Source organism: Nomascus leucogenys, chromosome 22a (genome assembly GCF_006542625.1).
Source record: "Nomascus leucogenys isolate Asia chromosome 22a, Asia_NLE_v1, whole genome shotgun sequence".
Taxonomy (NCBI): domain Eukaryota; kingdom Metazoa; phylum Chordata; class Mammalia; order Primates; family Hylobatidae; genus Nomascus; species Nomascus leucogenys.
The window spans coordinates 82,940,409-82,960,731 of record NC_044402.1 but is presented as its reverse complement, the minus strand read 5'-3'; the positions used below and the strand labels follow the sequence as shown (position 1 = coordinate 82,960,731).

The 20,323-nt window shown below is 37.0% G+C and overlaps 1 protein-coding gene across 3 annotated transcripts in view; it reads left to right on the top strand.

Moving 5' to 3' along the window:
- The first annotated feature begins 7,996 nt into the window (after window positions 1-7,996).
- PDE1A (phosphodiesterase 1A) overlaps window positions 7,997-20,323 on the top strand; it is a 384,349-nt gene continuing 372,022 nt past the window's right edge. For 2 of the 3 annotated variants that reach the window (XM_030803171.1, XM_030803172.1), the window contains exons 1-2: window positions 7,997-8,224; window positions 8,456-8,566. In XM_030803171.1, coding sequence (XP_030659031.1) covers window positions 8,466-8,566 — 101 coding nt within the window. In that variant the 5' untranslated portion in view covers window positions 7,997-8,224; window positions 8,456-8,465. The remainder of the gene's footprint in view (window positions 8,225-8,455; window positions 8,567-20,323) is intronic. The other variant, XM_003253813.3, reaches the window with a different exon arrangement.

Genomic DNA, 20,323 nt, shown 5'->3' with positions numbered 1-20,323 from the left:
TTAGTTTTCAGAATCTTCACTATGGTATGTCTTGGTGTGGATTTCTTTGGGTTTACCCTATTTGGGATCCATTCTTCCTGAGTCTCTAGGTTTATGTCTCTTGCCAAATTTGAAAAGCTTTTATTTATTATTTCTTTGAGTTTTCCCACCCCCCTGATCTCTTTATTCTTTTCATCTGGGGTCCCATTACCTTCACTGTGGTTTAAAATTTCTCTCAAAGGTGCTAATCTGGGGCAACTATACAGTTTATTCTGTTTGTTTCTCATCTCTTAAGGATACTGTCCCTTGTTGCCTGATGGCTAATGGCTTGAAAACAATATATTTTGTCTGCTTTCTGGCTAATTTAGATGGTCCTAATTACTCAATCTTGTTTGGAAGCAGAAGCCTGAATTTCTTTTTAGTAAGAGTTTGCAATGTGTTTTGCTTCCTGAATTTGAATTTTCTTGTTTTCCACTGATTCTGGAATCGTCTTAATTGCTTCCTTTTCATATTTTTCTGCTTCTGTATTCAATCTATTTTACACTTCTGAAAATCCACAGAGATTGTGTTAGTTCGTTTTCATGCTGCTGATAAAGACATACTGAGACTGGGTAATTTATGAAGAAAAAGAGGTTTAATGGACTCACAGTTCCACATGGTTAGGGAGGCCTCACAATCATGGTGGAAATCAAGTCACATCTTATATGGTGGCAGACAAGAGAGAATGAGAGCCAAGTGAAAGGCTTATAAAACCATCAGATCTCTTGAGACTTATTCACTACTGTGAAGACAGTATGGGGAAATCAGCTCCCATGATTCAATTATCTCCTAGTAGTCCTCCCCACAACATGTGGGAATTATGAGAGCTACAATTCAAAATGAGATTTGGGTGGAGACACACATATCATTCCTCCCCTGGCCCCCTCCCAAACCTCATGGTCTCACTTTTCAAAATCAATCATGCCTTCTCAACAGTACCCCAAAGTATTAACTCATTTCAGCATTAACTCAAAGTCCACAGTCCAGAATCTCATCTGAGACAAGGCAAGTGCCTTCTGCATATGAGTCAGTAAAATAAAAGGCAAGCTGGTTACTTTCTAGATATGATGGGGGTATGGGTATTGGGTAAGTATAGCTGTTCCAAATGGGAGAAATTGGCCAAAACAAAGGGGCTACAGGCCCCATCAAGTTCAAAATCCAGTGGGACAGTCAAATCTTAAAGCTCCATAATGATCTCCTTTGACTCCGTGTCTCACATACAGGTCATATTGTTGCAAGAGGTGGGTTCCCATGGTCTTTGGCAGCTCTGCTCCTGTGGCTCTGCAGGGTACAGCCTCCCTCCAAGCTGCTTTCATGCACTGGCATTGAGAGTCTGTGGCACCTATCCATGTGCATGGTGCAAGCTATTTGTAGATCTGCTATTCTGGGGTCTGGAGGATGATGGCCCTCTTCTCACAGTTCCACTAGGTAGTATCCAAGTGGGGACTCTGTGTGGAGGCTTCAACCCCACATTTCCCTTCCACACTGCCCAAGCAGAGGTTCTCCATGAGGGCCCTCCCAGCAGCAAACTTCTGTCTGGACATCCAGATATTTCCATACATCCTCTGAAATCTAGGTGAAGGTTCCCAAACCTCAATTCTTGACTTCTGTGCACTTGCAGGCTCAACACCACCTGGAAGCTGCCAAAGCTTGGGACTTGCACCCTCTGAAGCCATGGCCTGAGCTGTACCTTGGCCCCTTTTAGCCATGGCTAGACTGGCTGGGATACAGGGCACCAGGTCCCTAGGCTGTACATAGAATGGAGGCCCTGGGCCTGGCCCACAAAACCATTTTTCCTCCTAGACCTCCAGGCTTGTGATGGGAGGGGCTGCCACAAAGGTCTCTGACATGCGGTGGAGGCATTTCCCCCATTGTCTTGGTGATTATCATTTGGCTCCTCATTACTTATGCAAATTTCTGTAGCCAGCTTGAGTTTCTCCTTAGAAAATGTGATTTTCCTTTCTGTCACATCCTCAGGCTGCAAATATTCCAAACTTTTATGCTCTGTTTCCCTTTTAAAACTGAATGCTTTTAACAGTACCCAAGTTGGCTGGGTGGGGTGGCTCACGCCTGTAATCCCAGCACTTTAGGAGGCCAAGGCGGGTCAATCACGAGGTCAGGAGATCGAGACCATCCTGGCTAACATGGTGAAACCCCGTGTCTACTAAAAAATACAAAAAATTAGCCCAGCGTGGTGGCATGTGCCTGTAATCCCAGCTACTCGGGTGGCTGAGGCAGGAGAATGGCATGAACCTGGGAGGTAGAGCTTGCAGTGAGCTGAAATCGTGCCACTGCACTCCAGCCTGTGCGACAGAGCGAGACTCCGTCTCAAAACAAAACAAAACAAAAAACAGTACCCAAGTCACTTCTTGAATGCTTTGCTGCTTAGACATTTCTTCTGCTAAATACCCTACCTCATCTCCCTCAAGTTCCAAATTCCACAAATCTCTAGGGCAGGGGCAAAATGCCACCAGTCTCTTTGCTAAAACATAGCAAGAGTCACCTTTACTCCAGTTCCCAACAAATTCCTCATCTCTATTTGAGACCACCTCAGCTTGAATTTCATTGTTCATATCACTATCAGCATTTTGGTCAAAGTCATTTAACAAGTTTCTAGAAAGTTCCAAACTTTCCCACCTTTTCCTGTCTTCTTCTGAGCTCTCCAAAGTGTTCCAACCTCTGCTTGTTACTCAGTTCCAAAGTTGCTTTCACTTTTTGGGTATCATTACAGCAGTGCCCCACTCTACTGGTACCAATTTACTGTATTAGTCCATTTTCATGCTGCTGGTGAAGACATACCTGAGAGTGGGTAATTTATAAAGAAAAAGAGGTTTAATGGACTCACAGTTCCACATGGCTGCGGAGGCCTTACAATCATGGTGGAAGGTGAAAGTCACATCTTACATGGTGGCAGACGAGAGAATGAGAGCCAAGCAAAAGGCTTACAAAACTATCAGATCTAATGAGACTTATTCACTACAACAAGAACAGTGTAAGGGAAACCACCCCCATGATTCAATTATCTCCCACTGGGTTCCTCCCACAACACATGGGAATTATGGGAGCTACAATTCAAAATGAGGTTTGGATGGGAACACAGCCAAGCCATATTAGACATGTACATTAGGAACTTTTGTCCTTCTTGACTTCTAAGTTATTTTTTCATAATCTCACCTCTGTGGCTATCTGTACATTTTGGGCAATTTCTTCAGATTTTTCTTTTCTTTTTTTCTTTTTTTGACATGGGGTATCTCTGTCACCCATGCTGGAGTGCAGTGGCATGAACAAGGCTCACTGCAGCCTCAACTTCCTGGGCTCAAGTGATCCTCCTACCTCAGCCCCCCAAGTAGCAGGGACTATAGGCACACGCTACCATGCCTGGCTAATTTTTGTATATATATATATACTTGTGTGTATATATACGTATATATATGTGTATATATGTATATATGTGTATATATATGTGTATATATACGTATATATGTGTGTATATATACGTATATATATGTGTGTGTGTGTGTATATATATATATATATATATATTTTTTTTTTTTTTTTTTTGTAGAAACAGGGTTTCACCATATTGTCCAGGCTAATCTTGAACTCCCAAGCTCAAGTGATCTGCCTGCTTTGGCCTCCCAAAGTGCTGGGTTTACGGGCATGACTCACGGCTCCCGGCCTCTTCGTATTTTTCATATTAGCTAATTCTCTTTCTGCTCTTACCTTATACATTGAATATATAATTTTAATCGTTCTTTTTTAATTTTAAAAAATTCTTTTTAATTCATTTTCCTGAATGGTCCTTTAAAAAAATAGAACGTCTTTTACTGGTCATGTTTTGAGTCTCTTTTTTTCTATTTATTTAAAATTTGAACATTATTATAACTTATTAGGTAATTACAATACCTAACATCCTTGAGGATGTCGTTCTATTAGTTTTTGTCTAGTGACTCTCACTAGTGATGACTTGATTAACTGTGTGTTTTATAATTTTGAATTGTAAGCTCATATTTGACTAGATTTATCTGTAAGAATTTTAAGAGGTGTGTTTCAGGATTCATTCCTCCAAAGAAATTTGCTTTTGTTATTCTAGGTAACCTTGGATACCACTAACCCAAGATCACTTTAAGTTTTGCTGTTTCTCAGACAAAGCTGGTAGTTTACGTTTAATCAAACTCATAGATGGCAGTTCCATTGTTAAAATCTATCAAAGACTGCTTTTATTTTGTTTTTCCTCTCTTAGAGACTAAGCTGAGAGAGAACATTTTTTCAGGTATCTCTTGGCCACACTTATGCTTTCTTGTCCAGAAAATGACTACATGGGTAGCCTTTTATGGTTTCTATCTTTCTGGGAGGACCTTGGTTTCAAGTCTTCATACTGTACAGATTCAAACCCTTATTTTCTGTTTCCTACATACTGATTATAATACAAGGCTGTAGATTACTATGTTTGACAAATGTCCTTACAAGTCTAATTTTTTTGTCCCTGTTCATTTTGGACTTCATTTTATATAGGTTCAGCTATGCATTCAAAATAATATTTATTAGAATTTTTCCAATATTTGAAAATTATTTTTGGTCTGGAAGTTTTAAGAGTACCTTAGTTTGCCATATTGTTCAGAAATTAAGATATTTTCTAAATTGTTTTCTTGTCAATGAAAACATAATGTACTTTTATTACCAATAAAACAGTATTTTTAGTTTTTAAATATTCTTGATGAATTTAATCCACTTTTTCTTGAAGCCATCTTTTTGATCCCTGTGATTTCTTGTTCTCACTTGAATTGATTTCTTCCTAGCCCTTCTTCACAGATGCCAAGTTGGGATTTTGTTTATGAATTTCTGTTGCTAGGTTAGGTATATGTTTCTGATTTTTCTCATTAATTACTATTTTTTTCTTTTTTCAGGTATATTAACTCGTAATTATTTTTAATGAGTATTCGAATGGTATGCTTTCTGAATTTGGTGTTTCTGAATGTGTCATCATTTATCTTTGTCATTGAGTGATGGCTTACTGGCTAAAGAATTAAAGTTATTTTCTTTACCATTTATTACATGGTGCCAAAGTATTACTCATTCTTGCATTCCTATAAAGAAATACCTTAGACTGGGTAATTTATAAAGAAAAGAGGTTTAATTGGCTCATGGTTCTGCAGGCTGTAAAGGAAGCATAGCTGCTTCTGGGGAGGCCTCAGGAAACTTTCAATCTTGGTGGAAGGTGAAGGAGAAGCAGGCACATCTTACATGACCAGAGCGGGAGGATGGTGCTAAACCACTAGAAATCACCCCCATGATCCAATCACCTCCCACCAGGCCCCACCTCCAGAACTGGGGCTTACATTTTAACATGAGATTTGAGTGGGGACACAGATCCAAACTACATCAGCCAATATAACCTTAATATGTAAACCAATAAACGTAGTGACACAAATACTTAGAACGATTTTGCTTATAAATAAGGATGTAGTTTCTAAACAAAAGGAACACCAGCAATGCATAAAAACAATGATTACAAATGATTTGGGAAATAATTGTCACTAAAATCTATTGAATAATTATACTATAATGAAAAGAAAAAAATCATGTAATATTATCAATAATAATAAGAACTAATAATTATTAAGCAATTATTATGTGCCAGATACTGTTTTAATTTCTTTACCTGTATTAACTCATTCAATGCATGAACACTATGAGGAGATATTATTATTATGCTCATTTTATACATGAAGAAACAGACAAAAATTGTAACTTGTAAAAAATCACATAATTCTTTCAGTGAAAGAATAAAGATTCAAACCCAGGTAGTCTAGATTTAGAGTATATGTTATATTACATTTTGGCATTAGTAGATACTAAATTCATTCTATACATTTTTGTCACCATTCCTAATAAAATATTAGGTAAACAGGAATGAAGGAACTACTTATTCTAATAGAGATAATTTACCTGACTGTAGAGTTAAAGCAAAATAAATGGAAACTATGAGAGATGAGGGACATACAAATTGGTTCATTTTTTACTGTATTTTTATGACTATTTTCTCAATTTTCCCTTGCAGAACTTATATTGAATTTTTTTTTGTAAACTAACAAATGATTTGAATTCTCTGTTAACAGAAGTAACTTTTTGATACTTCCTAAGGATGAAGATTATCTTGGTCAAGGATTTAAATAATAAGCTATTTTATCTAGTTTATTATTCAAAATTTTATTTTATGAAACATTCAATGAAATGATTAAGGATTTTTTTCTAGTAAGTGACTGAATTAGTATACCTTGAGGTCTTAAATATCAATGTGTGATAGAAGTTACATAGTGAAAGCAAAGGGCAAATGAATTGTAGCATTGAAACAAGATTCTTAGACATATACTTAAGTAGAATAGTTCTTATTCTTTATTTACTTTGCAATGTTATTGATAAGCTGGTCAATGTGAGGACTTGACATTTCATATTTAGAAAATCATCTGTTATAGCCTCAAGGACTTAGGTATCTTGATTCATAAAATAATAATTATAGAGTACTTGCTATTTATGGAGATTTTTGGCTGCAATATTTCTTTGAAAGCAGAATATAGATGTTTGTTGACTATTTCATTAAAGAAATATCAGGTTAACAGTGTATTACAGGAATATAGCTAAGATTACAAACGAAGGCACAGTGAGGGTAAAATTGGTACTTTCAGAGCAAAGATTAACTTATTTCTGACAACTCTGGTAAATTCTTATAGGAATGAAGTTTTAATTTCACAAAGCTGTCTGCTAGCTAAAGACATTACATTCAGATTGAATTCTGGAAATCTCTTGTCTGAGAAAGGAAAATGGAAGCCTCACTTGATTTACCCTCTTATAATTTGCAAATCAGAAGCCATTTTCTATAACATTTTGCAAAGGTGCTTTTTACATACACATTATAAGTGACTACTAGATAGCGTCAGTGTCATTTGGATAGACATAGTAATTTTATATTGGAAGACTAATTGTTAATAATAGTTCCCATTTTTAAGAATTAGCTTTAAATCTGGAGAATGTCTCTGTTTCTCAGTTTTCTCAACTGTTGAACAGGAGTATTGCCTATCTCACAGCCTTCTTGTAAGAATTTAAAAAGGTAATATGTAATAGGTACTGAGAACATTGTCTGAAACATCAGAAATATTCAACAAATATTGGATGTTATTACCAATCTTTGAATATCTCTACCTTAAAACTCATAGTAACAGGCAAGTTTTCTTGCAAGAAGAAATAAAACTACATCTGGGTTTTCAAACAAACAAGAAGAAATATTGCTTATAAGTATATTTTCTATAGCAGCTTGCAGATAGCAAGAGCTGTTATGGTGCTCATACTTAAGGTCTGTGCTTGTTTCAAAGAAAGCTCGCCATGTGTTAGGAGCTTGGCAGACGACTCAGTTCTGATTCCTTTTATGTCCACTCTCTCTCATTTTTCTTCTAAAATGCACAAGCAGCAAACCATCAATTTCTCTCTTTTCCCTCTCTCCCTCTCTCCTTCTCTCTCTCATAAACACACACACAGAAACCTATTCCCTTTTCCTTCAAAACACACACACACACACACACACACACACACACGTGCGTTTACACTAGTTTCATTTTATTTATTTTTTAATCCCCAAAGGATTCATAGAGCAGGCTGTGTGCAGCTGCCGTATTTTCCACTGGTTAAATTGGCAGTTACCTAATGTGTGGAGTTGCTAGGAGAAGGTGAATAAGCATGATTACAGCATCAGTTGATGTACATATTCTTGCAATAACAACCTGTGGAGCTATGTTCTTCTGTATGGCTTTAGATGTTATTTTCTCTTTGTTATCATTAATATTTGTTGCATTTATTGTTAGATCATGATACATTTTTAAGTGTTAGTTTCAGATCAATTTAGAGAAAAAAACATTGGCATTTAAACAGGCACTTTTTTTTCTCAGGGTGATGCTGCTGATACTGGCTCCTACCATCTGTTTCCTTATTACATCCTGCCCTCGTTCTGTTGGTAGAGAGGAATTCAGCTGCTTCTGGAGCGCGAAAGTCATTCACGTTTCTCTTGTGCATAATAGAGCTCGTAAACTGTAGGAATTCTGATGTGCTTCAATGCACAGAACAGTAACAGATGAGCTGCTTTTGGGGAGAGCTTGAGTACTCAGTCGGTCAGTAGTACAGTAGCAGGCTCACATGTACGGATTGTTCTTGTGAGGTCAGAGCATCTGTTTATACTGCTGTCTGCTTAGGGGGGTGGTGAGGTGGTGAGCAGTGGATATATGCCTGTCAAAGTCAATAGCAAATCTGTCAGAGTCTTCCCTCAGCTTTGTACATCAGCACCGTTTTGATAGATAAGAGAGGCTACTGTATAAGTGTGTAAGATTTGTAACGGACTGAGGAATGCTTGTTCTAGCTGCTGAAACTGACTGTAACTCTATTGTCTTAGGAGCATCATCATGGGGTCTAGTGCCACAGAAATTGAAGAATTGGAAAACACCACTTTTAAGTATCTTACAGGAGAACAGACTGAAAAAATGTGGCAGCGCCTGAAAGGAATGTGAGTATGCTCTTTGCTTTTTATTTCCCCCCGAAAGATTTGACTATTAACGTGACTAATTGTTGGTGCTATCCGCCTTTGTGGGCTAGTTTCCTTTAGAAAGATTTTCTCTTGAAAAATAAAATGTGCCTACCTCAGCTAACAACTTGTTGAAAGACGAATGATTTTTTGTACTTGCACATTTTATTAAAGTAAGGTAACTTCTGGAGAAGTCACTTTACTGTCATACTACATGGTTTCTTTTACGCATTCTGTATGTGCTGTTTAGATATGTGGTTCAGATATGCAGAAAGGTAACTAAGAAAGCCATTTGCCGGGATACTGCCCCAAATAAAATTTCCCTCAGGTAAGCAGAGAGAGAAGTAAGACTGATAATTCTTCCTCTGTGATTAGATTTGGAAAAGCAATGAGAGGATTAATATGATAATAAATAATTATACTTTATTGTGCTTCTTCTTTTTGCTTAAATGACATCTCTATAAGAAAAATGTTTACGTGATAAAAATATTAACAGCATATCAAACTTATTGGAGAGTTTTGGCTTTAAATTAACCAGTTCACAGTTCACTTCTCCTGAGAGTACAGAATAGTCCATAGTACATAATAGCCCTTAGTAAAATGGGTCAAGAATTATGCATTTATGTCAAACATGGGATGTAATTACCTAAGTCAAACATTAATTGCAATACTATTCACCTTGATATTTACACCCTTACATTTTTTTAGCTGTGTGTGCTACTAGTTCCTGTTTAGTGTTTCAGCACCACAGTTTATATGCTTTATCTTAATTGTCATAATTTGAAAATCAGATTTAACATTTGGATAAAAATGAGAAATGTGGATATGAATTTTACAGGCCATTGTAATTGCTTAGTATATTTGCAGATCTCAAATGAAAATATTAATATATTTGCTTTTCTATAATAACAGCTGAAAGAATCCTGCACTATGCAAAATAGAGATTTTCTAAGATTTATATCTCGAATGCTGTATTTACACACTATTTTTAAAAATTCAGTACCTGAGTGAATTTGGTGTCCCTGTTTGATATTTTTCTAAAGAAAATTACATCAAACTTTGTTTAGAGGTAAAAATTCCTTCTACTTTCCTCCATTTGATTGTATTTAATGATGTTTATGTATTTAAATATTGTTTTTTGTATATTTTCTTACTTCTTGAAGTAATACATGTCTTTACAGTGCATTAGTGTAAGAGCACAATAATGCAAAGAATATATAGCAGAGAATAACTTTTAAAAAGGAAGCCATCTTTACATTATTTGGATGAGCTAGAATCTGTTTCCAAGATCCATTGAAGATTTAGAAATTACAGCTTTTTGGTGAGGTTGTTCTCTAGGGGAACAAGTAATCCTATCAAAGCAAATAACAGCTCTCAAAATTAATTAGCATAGATGCAAATTAAACATTAGCAGTCATCAGATGATTTGTGTTTTAGCCTAATGAGTGGATGAACATCAGTACCAGGAAAATTATATCTCTCATTACAACCTATTTTAGATTTTCTTCTCCTTAGAAGGATGTTTTGCTTATTTTGTTTTGTTTGCATTTCTCTAGTTTCCTGTAGTTACTTGAATGCATGAAGATGTATGCTGGTGGATTTATGCATATGTCTTTAAGAAATTTGAAAAGTGATTTTGTGTTTATTTAATACTTTAGGGCAAAGTTACTGACTCACTGTATCAGTTGGTCTCAGAGATCAATCTGTCATTTTATTTCAGAAAAGGGTGATACAGTTATTCAACAGTAGATCTTCATGAATTGATAGAAGGATATATTAAAATACATACACGCAAAATTAATTTTGAGTTGTGTTTATGTAGAGCCACTAAATAATCATTAACCAAGTTTCTTTCTTTCTTTTAAAAATCATTATCTAACTGACTAAAATGACTGCTTTTTCACTGAATAAAGAAGAAATTGCATTTTGGTACTATCACTTTAACTTGTACTTTGACTTAGCACATTTTCAGTGTTCAAGGCTTAGAATTGTTAAAGCGAGAAACTCTAAATCTAAAATCCGCATGACTAATAACAACCAAATTGTTTAATTATGGTCTTTTGTATAGTTTGCATTCAGAGCAGTGATATGAGGGACTCCCTATTCCATTGCTGAAATTGTCTTGTCTATTTAAAATGCAATATTGATTCAAACAGAATTTTAGCTTATGAAAATTGCTAGTACTAGAATTCTACACTTAAGTTTTGGAAATTAAAATCATGCTACTCATTAAACCTATCAAACAATTGTGCAATAGTTTTCTTATTTTTGCTAAAATAGACTAAAGACCTTTAGATATTTGTTTAGAAAGTGATTTTTAAAATCTTTTACTTTACAAATATATTGACTTATTTTGGCATAATATACTGTTTTTAATTGAGCTTCCAGTATGTAAATTTTAAGGTTAAATAAAAATAGAGACAAAGGCGAAAGTAAAATAATGTTTATTCAATTATGCCTTAAATATAGAAATCATGAACCATTATAGGTAGATATTTAGAGAAAATATCTTATAGGGATTGTTATATAACATAACGTTTTAGAGAGTCTTTTGAGTCCATACAAATAATTTTTAAATTTTGGAGCACACGTGGAAAACATTGGTAACTAAATTAAAATATCAATGCTTGTCTACCATTTTTTTTCTTTTATTGAGCTTCTTCTAAATTATCTTCATATAATATTTGACACACCATATAAAGTTATGTGCCAAGAAATCTCTTTTTCTTTTGTGACAAGAAAGGTGAAACAGTTTCTTACTCCCATTCTGATATAGACTTCTCTGCGTTAGTCTATTAATTTTCTTCTTATATTTACCATCTTTTTATTTAGCTTTTTCCATATTCAACCACTAATTTGTTACTCAGTACAACAATTTAGATTCTACACCACAGGTCATCATCTATGATGGTGGAAATATGGGTAAATAACTATGGCATCAGGTCTTTCATAAATTAGATATAAAAAGAATTACATACTTGGCCATAAGTTATCAATTGTTTAGGGCTGGAAAACACTTCCTATTTTTTATGCCATCTCAACACCAAATGAAATTTCTGATTCAGAAGTTTCTTATGAATTTGGGACCTAGACTTCTTCCTACATACTAAGAAAACATAGCTATTGATAGTCATTCAAAGATTGTTAATTTCATTCATTTCCATGTGGAAAGTTGGTTTGAAGATTTTACAGTATTTGACCTATGCATTGTGTTTCTTTTCCATTTAAAAGATAAATGCCTTTTTGTGTCATGTACTGTTGCTTTTTTTTTTCTCTAAACATACAAAGAGTTCCACACCTGTGGATTTTATTAAAAAATTAAACATGTTTAAAAAACACTGGTGTTGCTCTTTCCAGTTAGTGACATTGCTATAAGAATTCAATCTAAGAGGTGACAGCATTTTCAGAAAACTGAAAATGAGCATTTTTCAGGTAGAAAATTCAGTGAAAATGACATGAAGTTATAGGGAAAAATCTAAAACAAAGTATTATCTTTCTCAGGCATTCAACAGAAGAGAAGAAAATATGAACGGCCAGAAACCATAAACTACTGACAAAAATATACTCACCACTTCATAGTACTTATTGCCCCAGTTCCTTCAGTTTTTATAAACATAGTAATAGAATCTATCACAATTTCAGTTAGAATCTAACTTTATATCCGATTGCTAATTTTACACGTCTCAACACATACCTTCTTATCTCCCCCATCCTGACAAATGTCCAGATATTAATTTTAAGACTTGGAATTGTGAATGCAGTGCTTGAAAGACATTAAGTTAAGCTTCGTTGTCTTTTTTTTCCTCTGTGATTGGTAGGGTAGTGAACATGAGTATCAATAGTGAAGGACAAAATGTTCAGAAACAAAAAGTGAAGGAGAGAAGAATTAGATGGTAATCCTTTAATTCTAAGCAACTGTTATTGTTGAAGAGGGCAGTATGTTGTGTAGTTCTCAGATGGAGTTGTCCAGGCCCTTATCACCAAGAGGATGTAGCAGAAATATACATTTAGAATAAAAATTAGCAAAAAAAAAAAAAAACCATGGAAGTGACAGGAGCTATTAGCATCATATTCCCAAATTGGAACCATACTTTAGGATGAAGCTGTATTGTAGATAAGACAAAAATTTGATCCTTTTACTCTTCTGCTTAAACACCTTTAAAGCTTTGCATCCTTCACAGGGTCACTGCATACCAGCTTGATCTTTGGATTCTCCTCTGATGCCTCTCCTTCTGTGACACGCCTCCTATTCAGACCCAGGGTCACCCAAAAGAAACATTGCTTACCACCCCTCTGCCTTTGCTCATTTTGTTCTCTCTTCTGGAGGCAATTGTTCCTTCGTTTTCTTTTCAGCCAGGGTTGCTCTTGTTCTATACGAAGCTTTTGGAGTTGCGTAGGGAAGTTTCTGGTGATTGCAGTGATGGCAAGGTGTTTCTGCATTTAGTGGGCAGCAGGGTCCTGGTAGGCTAAATGTCCTACAGAGCTCAGGGCATTTCCTTATCAGGAGGAGTTGTCCCACTCAAAATTCTGATAGATATCCTATTACAAAATGAGCAAAGATTGCTGCTTAAATTTCACTTGCAAAGGAAATTCTTCCTGACCTTCCAGACTAGATTAGTTTTTTATTTTCAGCTCATAAATAACCTGAATTTCTCTTCTCATAACAAAATCCACCTTCCCTGTTCAACCACAGCTTTTGGGTGAAAGAGCTATGCTCACTTCATTGGATTTGCTCTTGGATTCCAGCACATAGCATGGTACTTAGCACATAGGAGATAATGCAATTAATATTTTAAATCAATGAAGGAATAAAATTCTGAATCTTATACTGGCTGTAACTAGAAAATTAGATCAGCCAGGCTGCCAAAATAGGGACTAAAACCAGGTGGGAGGATTGGAGATAGATTCACAGCTGGAATAAAGATGGAGAAGATGGAAGGGTGTTTGCTTTATCATCTTTATCATCATATTGTCAGAATTGTGCAGATATAACATATTTGTATTCTTACTCCCCACCAGTGTTCTTAAAAACATAAGTATCTTAAGTAGTTATGCAGCTAGTATCTGGTAGAACATGGGTTTAAACATAGATCTACCTAGCTCTAACATTATATTTATCTTGCTTCCAATACAAAAAAGATGACAGTCTCAGAATGTTTACCCAAAAGACACCAGAAAAGGATCTACAGTGGTGCTCCTTAAAATTCAATTCCCAGGCTTGGGGTAGGCAGACTTATCACCCTCCAGAAATGTCCATGTCTTAATCCCCTGAACCAAAGGATATGTTACTTTATTTGAAAAGGAAAATTAAAGGAGCAGATGGAGTTAAAATTGCTAATCAGCTGACTTTAAAATAGGGAGCGTATCCTGGATTACCCAGGTGAGCCTAATGTAATCACAAAGGTTCATCTTCCTCCCTCCCTCCCTCCCTCTCTTCCTTCCTTCCTTCCTTCCTGCCTGCCTGCCTGCCTTTCCTTCCTTTCTTTCTCTCTCTTCCTCCCTCTTCCTTTCTTTCTCTCCCTCCCTTCCTTCCTTCCTTCCCTCCCTCTCTCCTTCCCTTCTTTCTCTCTTTCTCTCTTTCTTTTTCAGATAGGATCTCACTCTGGTGCAGTGGTGCAATCTCTGCTCACTGCAGCCTTGACCTCCCAGGCTCAGGTGATCCTCCCACCTCAGCCTCCCAGGTAGCAAGAACTACAGGCATGTGCCACCACACCTGGCTAATTTTTTATACTTCTAGTAGAGATGGGTTTTTGCCATGTTGCCCAGGCTGGTCTTGAATGCCTGGGCTCAAGTGATTTGCTGGCCTCAGCCTCCCAAAGTGCTAGGATTGCAGGCGTAAGCCACCATGCCTGGCCAATCACAAAGGCTCGAAAAGTGGAAGAGAGAGGCAGAAGAGAAAGTAGGAGTCAGTGACAAGGACTTAACTCGTCTGTGCTACTATTGAAGATGGTGGAAGTGGGCCACGAGCCAAAGGCAACCTCTCTAGAAACTTGAAAAGATGATAAAACAGATTCTGCCTAGAGCTTCTGGTAAGAATACAGTCCTGCTGATACTAGAACTCAGTGAAATTTGCACCAGATTTCTGATCTACAGAACTGAAGATAATTCATTTATTTCAAGCCATTGAGTTTGTGGTAAATTTGTTATAGTAGCAATAAAAATCTAATATATGCCTTCTATACCAGAAGAACACATCAACGTGACCATTCTTGTCCCCACCCAACACACACATACACACACACAGACACGCAGACACACACAGACACGCAACACACACACACACACACACACACACACGATCCTAGTGGTGAAGCCCTGCTTCACTCTATGGCACATTGGATTCAGATACTCTTTATTCTTAGCCATTAAACAACTCACTGTACTTCCATGTAACCCTGACTTGCGTGCCCAAAGCACCAGTTACCTCACCAAACTCTGAGATGGAGGGTATTTACTGGATTCATTTCAAATGTCAAAAGGGAATGTGCTCTTTCTTGGAAATTGTTGATAAGTCTGTACGTTGTTCAGTATGTGACTGTTTTGATGGATTAATCAGGCAAATCAGTTTTTAAAAAATTTGTCTTTTAATCATAATCATAATTTGTTTTGAAGAAAACCACTTCATCAAAACTCATTTTGATGTGTAGACATAGTCTTAATATTCAGTCCTACATAACATTATGTTATAGTTTATAGTATTAACATTATTAAGGTGGCTTACCTTACAGATTAGGTGGCTTAGAAATTGAACTGTAGAGTTAATCAGATATTTTCTAATACTACAATACTACCTGCTTTTTAGCTGAGTGTCCATGGAAAGTTATTAATTTACCTAAACTTCACTTTTCTTATTTGTAAAATCCATTAATTGAATTGATCATTCATTTACTCATTCAATAAATATACTCTGATTGTATACTGTGTCAGGTACAATGTTAGACACAGAAGCTACTGTTCCTGTAGAGGAGACAAACAACAAAAAAGTAAATTATAAAAAGCAAGTTAATATGGAGTAAGAAATGACCAGAAGAAAATGCACCAAATAACTTGATGTGATCAAGTTATTTTGGGAAAGTATTTTGGATATTCAGGGATGACTTCTTTTAGGTTATTTTTCAGCTGAGACATGGACAAAACTGATACCTACCTCATAAGATGCCAGGGTGAGAGGAAGTGCTAATGAATGATACCCCTAATTCCTGCCCAAGTTCAGAATTAAGAGAGAGATAAGTTTAGGAGTCTCGTAGATGAAAATCAAAATATCAGCTTTATTGCAGATTAAACTTGCATGGAAGAACATGGTTTGGGTGTGCAGCTAAATAAACCAGAATTCCTTTGAATCCAACTTAACCTTCAACACTGCAGAACTATAGAACAAAATAAATTTTCTGTTGATTCTGTTGATAGTTTCTTTTGCTGTGCAGAAGCTCTTTAGTTTAATTAGGTTCCACTTGTCTATTTGTGTTTTTGTTGGAATTGCTTTTGGAGTCTTCCTCATGAAATCTTCGCCAGGGTCTATTTCCAGAGTGGTATTTTCTAAGTTTTCTTTTAGGGATTTTATAGTTTAGGTTTTACATTTAAGTCTTTAATCAATCTTGAGTTGATTTTTGTATATGGTGAAAAGAAGGGGTCCAGTTTAAATATTCTGCATATGACTAGCCAGTTATCTCAGCATCATTTATTGAATAGGGAGGCCTTTCCTCATTGTTATCATTGACTTTGTTGGAGATCAGATGGTTATAACTTTATTTTGGGGTTCTCTATTCTGTTCCATGGGTCTATGTGTCCGTTTTTGTACCAGTGCCATGCTGTTTTGGTTATAGCTTTGTACTATAGTTTGAAGCTGGGTAGTGTGCTGCCTCTGGCTTTGTTCTTCTTGTTTAGGATTGCTTTGACTGTTCATGCTCTTTTTTGATTCAGTATAAATTTTAAAATAGTGTTTTCTAATTCTGTGAAAAATTTCATTGGTAGTTTGATAGGAATGACATTGAATCTGTAAATTGCTTTGGGCAGTGTGGACATTTTAACAATGTTGATTCTTCTTACCGATGAGCATGGAATGTTCTTCCATTTATTTGTGTCATCTCTGATTTCTTTAAGCAGTGTTTTGAATTCTTGTTGTAGAAATCTTTTACTTCCCTGGTTAGTAGTATTTCTGGGTATTTTATTCTTTCTATGGCTGTTGTGAATGGGATTGCATCTCTGATTTGGCTCTCAGCTTGGATGTTACTGGTGTATAGAAATGCTGTGGGGTGTTGCAGTCTTACACTATTATTGTGTGGTTATCTAAGTCTTTTTGTAAGTCTCTAAGCACTTGTTTTATGAATCTGGATGCTCCAGTGTTGGGTGCATATATTTAGAAAAGTTAAGTCTTCTTACTGCATTTATCATTATGTAATGCCCTTCTTTGTCCTTTTTGATCATTGTTGGCTTAATTTCTGTTTTGTCTGAATTAGAATAGCAATCTCTCCTCTTTTTTGTTTTCTGTTTGCTTGATAGATCTTAACTCCATCCCTTTACTTTGAGCCTATGGTTGTCATCACATGTGAGATGAGTCTGTTGAAGACGGCATACAAGTTGGGCCTTGCTTCTTTATCCAGTTGCCACTTTGTGCTTTTTAAGTGGGGTGTTTAGCCTGTTTACATCCAAAGTTAACATCGATATGTGCAGATTTGATCCTGACATGTTGTTAGCTGGTTGTTATATAGACTTGATTGTGTACATGCTTTATAGTGTCAATGGTCTATGTACTTAAGTGTGCTTTTGTGGTGGCTGGTAACAGTTTTTTGTTTCTATGTTTAGCACTCCCTTAAGGACCTCTTGTAAAGCAGGTATGGTGGTCACAAATTCCCTTAGCATTCGCTTGTCTGAAAAGGATTATTTTTTTTATTTAGTTTGGCTGGATATGAAATTATTGGTTGGAATTTTTTTATTTTTTTCTTTTTTAGGTTAGACAAATAAAAAAATATTTTTATTTAGTTTGGCTGGACATGAAATTCTTGGTTGGAATTTTTTTCCTGTAAGGATGCTGAATATAGGCCCCCAATCTCTTCTCTCTTGTAGAGTTTTGTTGAAAGGTCTGCTATTAGCCTAAGGGAGTTCTCTTTGTAGGCAACCTGTCCTTCTTTCTAGCTGCCTTTAATATTTTTTCTTTTACATTGACCTTTGAGAATCTGATGCCCATGTGTCTTAGGGATGGTCATCTTGTATAGTATCTCACAGGGGTTTTCTGATTTCCTGAATTTGAATGTCAGCCTCTCTAGTGAGGTTGGGAAAAATTTTGTGAGCAATATTCTCAAATATGTTTTCCAAGTTGCTTGCTCTCTCACCTTCTCTTTTAGGGATGCCATTGAGTTATGGGTTTGGTTTCTAAATAATCTCATATTTCTCAGAGATTTTGTTCATTTTAAAATTGTTTTTTCATTATTTTTGTCTCACTGAATTGATTCAAGGAATCGGACTTTGAGCTGTGAGATTCTTTCCTCAACTTGGTCTATTCTGCTATTAATACTTGTGATCGTATTATGATATTCTTGTAGTGAGTTTTTCAGCTCTATCAGAACAGTTTGGTTCTTTCTTAAAATGGCTATTTTGTTTCTCAGCTCTTGAATCATTTTAATAGATTTCTTAGATTCCTTGAATTGGGTTTCAAGTTTCTCTTGAATCGCAGTAATTTTCCATGCCATCCAGATTCTGAATTCTGTGTCTTTCATTTCAGCTATTTCGTCTGATAAAAAAACATTGCTGGGTAGCTGTTATGGTCATTTGGAGGTAAATGACACTAGATTTGTGAGTTGCCAGAGTTCTTGCATTGTTTCTTTCTTATCTGTGTAGGCTGATGTTCCTTTAATCTTTGAAGTTGCTGTCCTTTGGATGGGGCTTTTTGCTTTTATATTCTTTTATGCACTTGAGGGTTTGACTGTGGTATAAGTTGGGTTGAGTTGACTGGCTTTGTTTTTGGATTATTTCAGGGGGCCAAGTCTCAGCTCAGCACTCCTGGGCTGCATGCTCTAACACTGGGGCCTGGGACTAGGCCCATGACTTTGTTTTATGGCCCGCTGAGGTTAAGCACCTGCTGCACTGGAGGGGCTGAGGTGTTTCCAGTTCACTGGCAACAACACTCTGAGGGGGAGAAAGGTGCCGGAAAAAGGACTTTATTGAGGTTGTAGCAGCGGGGTTTGCGTGTGCACATGTGCAATAGTGGCAGTAGGGTAGTGGTGAGGTGGTGGGCTCTGTGTGCACATTCACCAGTGACAATGGGATGGTGGTGTGAGGAGGTTTGCACACATGCACTGGCAGCAGCAGTGGTGGGATCTGCCTGTGCACTGGTGGTGGTGGTGCAGTGAGGTCCACCCATGTATGTTTGGCAGCTGCAGGACACATTTGTACACATGTGTTGGCAAGGTGGTAGGGGAAGCTGCAGGTGAGTGTGCTCTGGCAGGTGCCCATCTGCAGAAGCTCTCTGATGGTCAGACAGGGTCTGTTGGTGAAGGAGCTGTGGTAGTGGCCACTGGGAAGCACCCCAGTTCAGTATGTGTGGTTGCACTGCAAATGGGTGCGTCCAGGTAAGGACTCTGGGGAGAGGATGGCAAACAGGGGGGCTCCCAGATCAGATTGGCTCTGTCTTATGGGGAAAATAGCCCTGTTCTGTCTGGATTTGAGTCAACACAAGCCAAAGCCTACTAGCAGAGCATGGCAAGCCTTGGGAGATGGGCATCCCTGGCTGTGCTCCACTTTAGATGTTCCCACACTAAGCCCTCTGGGCTCTGTCCAGGCTTAAGTTCCACCCCTATCAACTCTCTAAGAAGCTCTCCCTGCCATCTCAAAAGTCAGTATGTGTCATGGGGTCTCCTGCAGCTAGGATTCTGGAGGTCTGTGGTGAGAGTGGGCCACTCCACACCTATTTTACTCACCCTGGCCCCAGGAGCTGCTCTGGGCTAGGAATGAGTCCTGGTGCTTGGCAATCCCATGTAGCATTCGCAGCCTCCTTTCTCTTCAGCTCAGGGTGTGTTTCCTCTGTCCACTCTCAATGCCGTTCTGAGGGTCTGCTTGGAGTGTACCCATCTTTTTGATGGTCTGGCCTCTTGGTGAGAGAAGGTTTTCCTGGCTACATCTAGTTGACCATCTTGGCTCTTTCCCTCTTGACTGATTTTTCAATTCCTCAATTTTCTTATCTGTAAATGGAAATAATATCATTACGTATCTCATAGGTGTTGAGAGAATTAATTAAATTAACACATAAATTATTTAGAAAAGTGTACAGAATTCAAGAAATCCTAGCTTTTGTCAATCATTATTATTGCTAATATTAAATGCAGAAACAGAATTCTATATATTTTTCATGTACTTTTCTTATCAGAATCAATGCACAGAGTAGGGTTGTCAGGATGCAGAAAGACGACTTTCTTTTAGCTCAATGGAAGTATTCTCACTCCCCAGGTTTCTCTTCACCAGAATCATTATATATAAGGATTTGTGTTTCCCTGGAGCAGGAACTAGGGTATATAAGGAGAGGGAGCTGAGGAGAAGTGGGCTTTGAGAGTTTCGCTGATAGAAGAATTGTCTTGATGGCATCTTTAAGTCAACATCTTGAGGTAGCCTTATAGTGGATTTTAGGTTTCTATAATCATGTTTATCTCAGGGCTAGACTTATTTTCCTGAGTCACTCTGGCTTGAAAATTGTTCTTTTGGCCTTTTCTTATTATAACCTGGGCCTGGTTCACAACAGACTTGACTTCT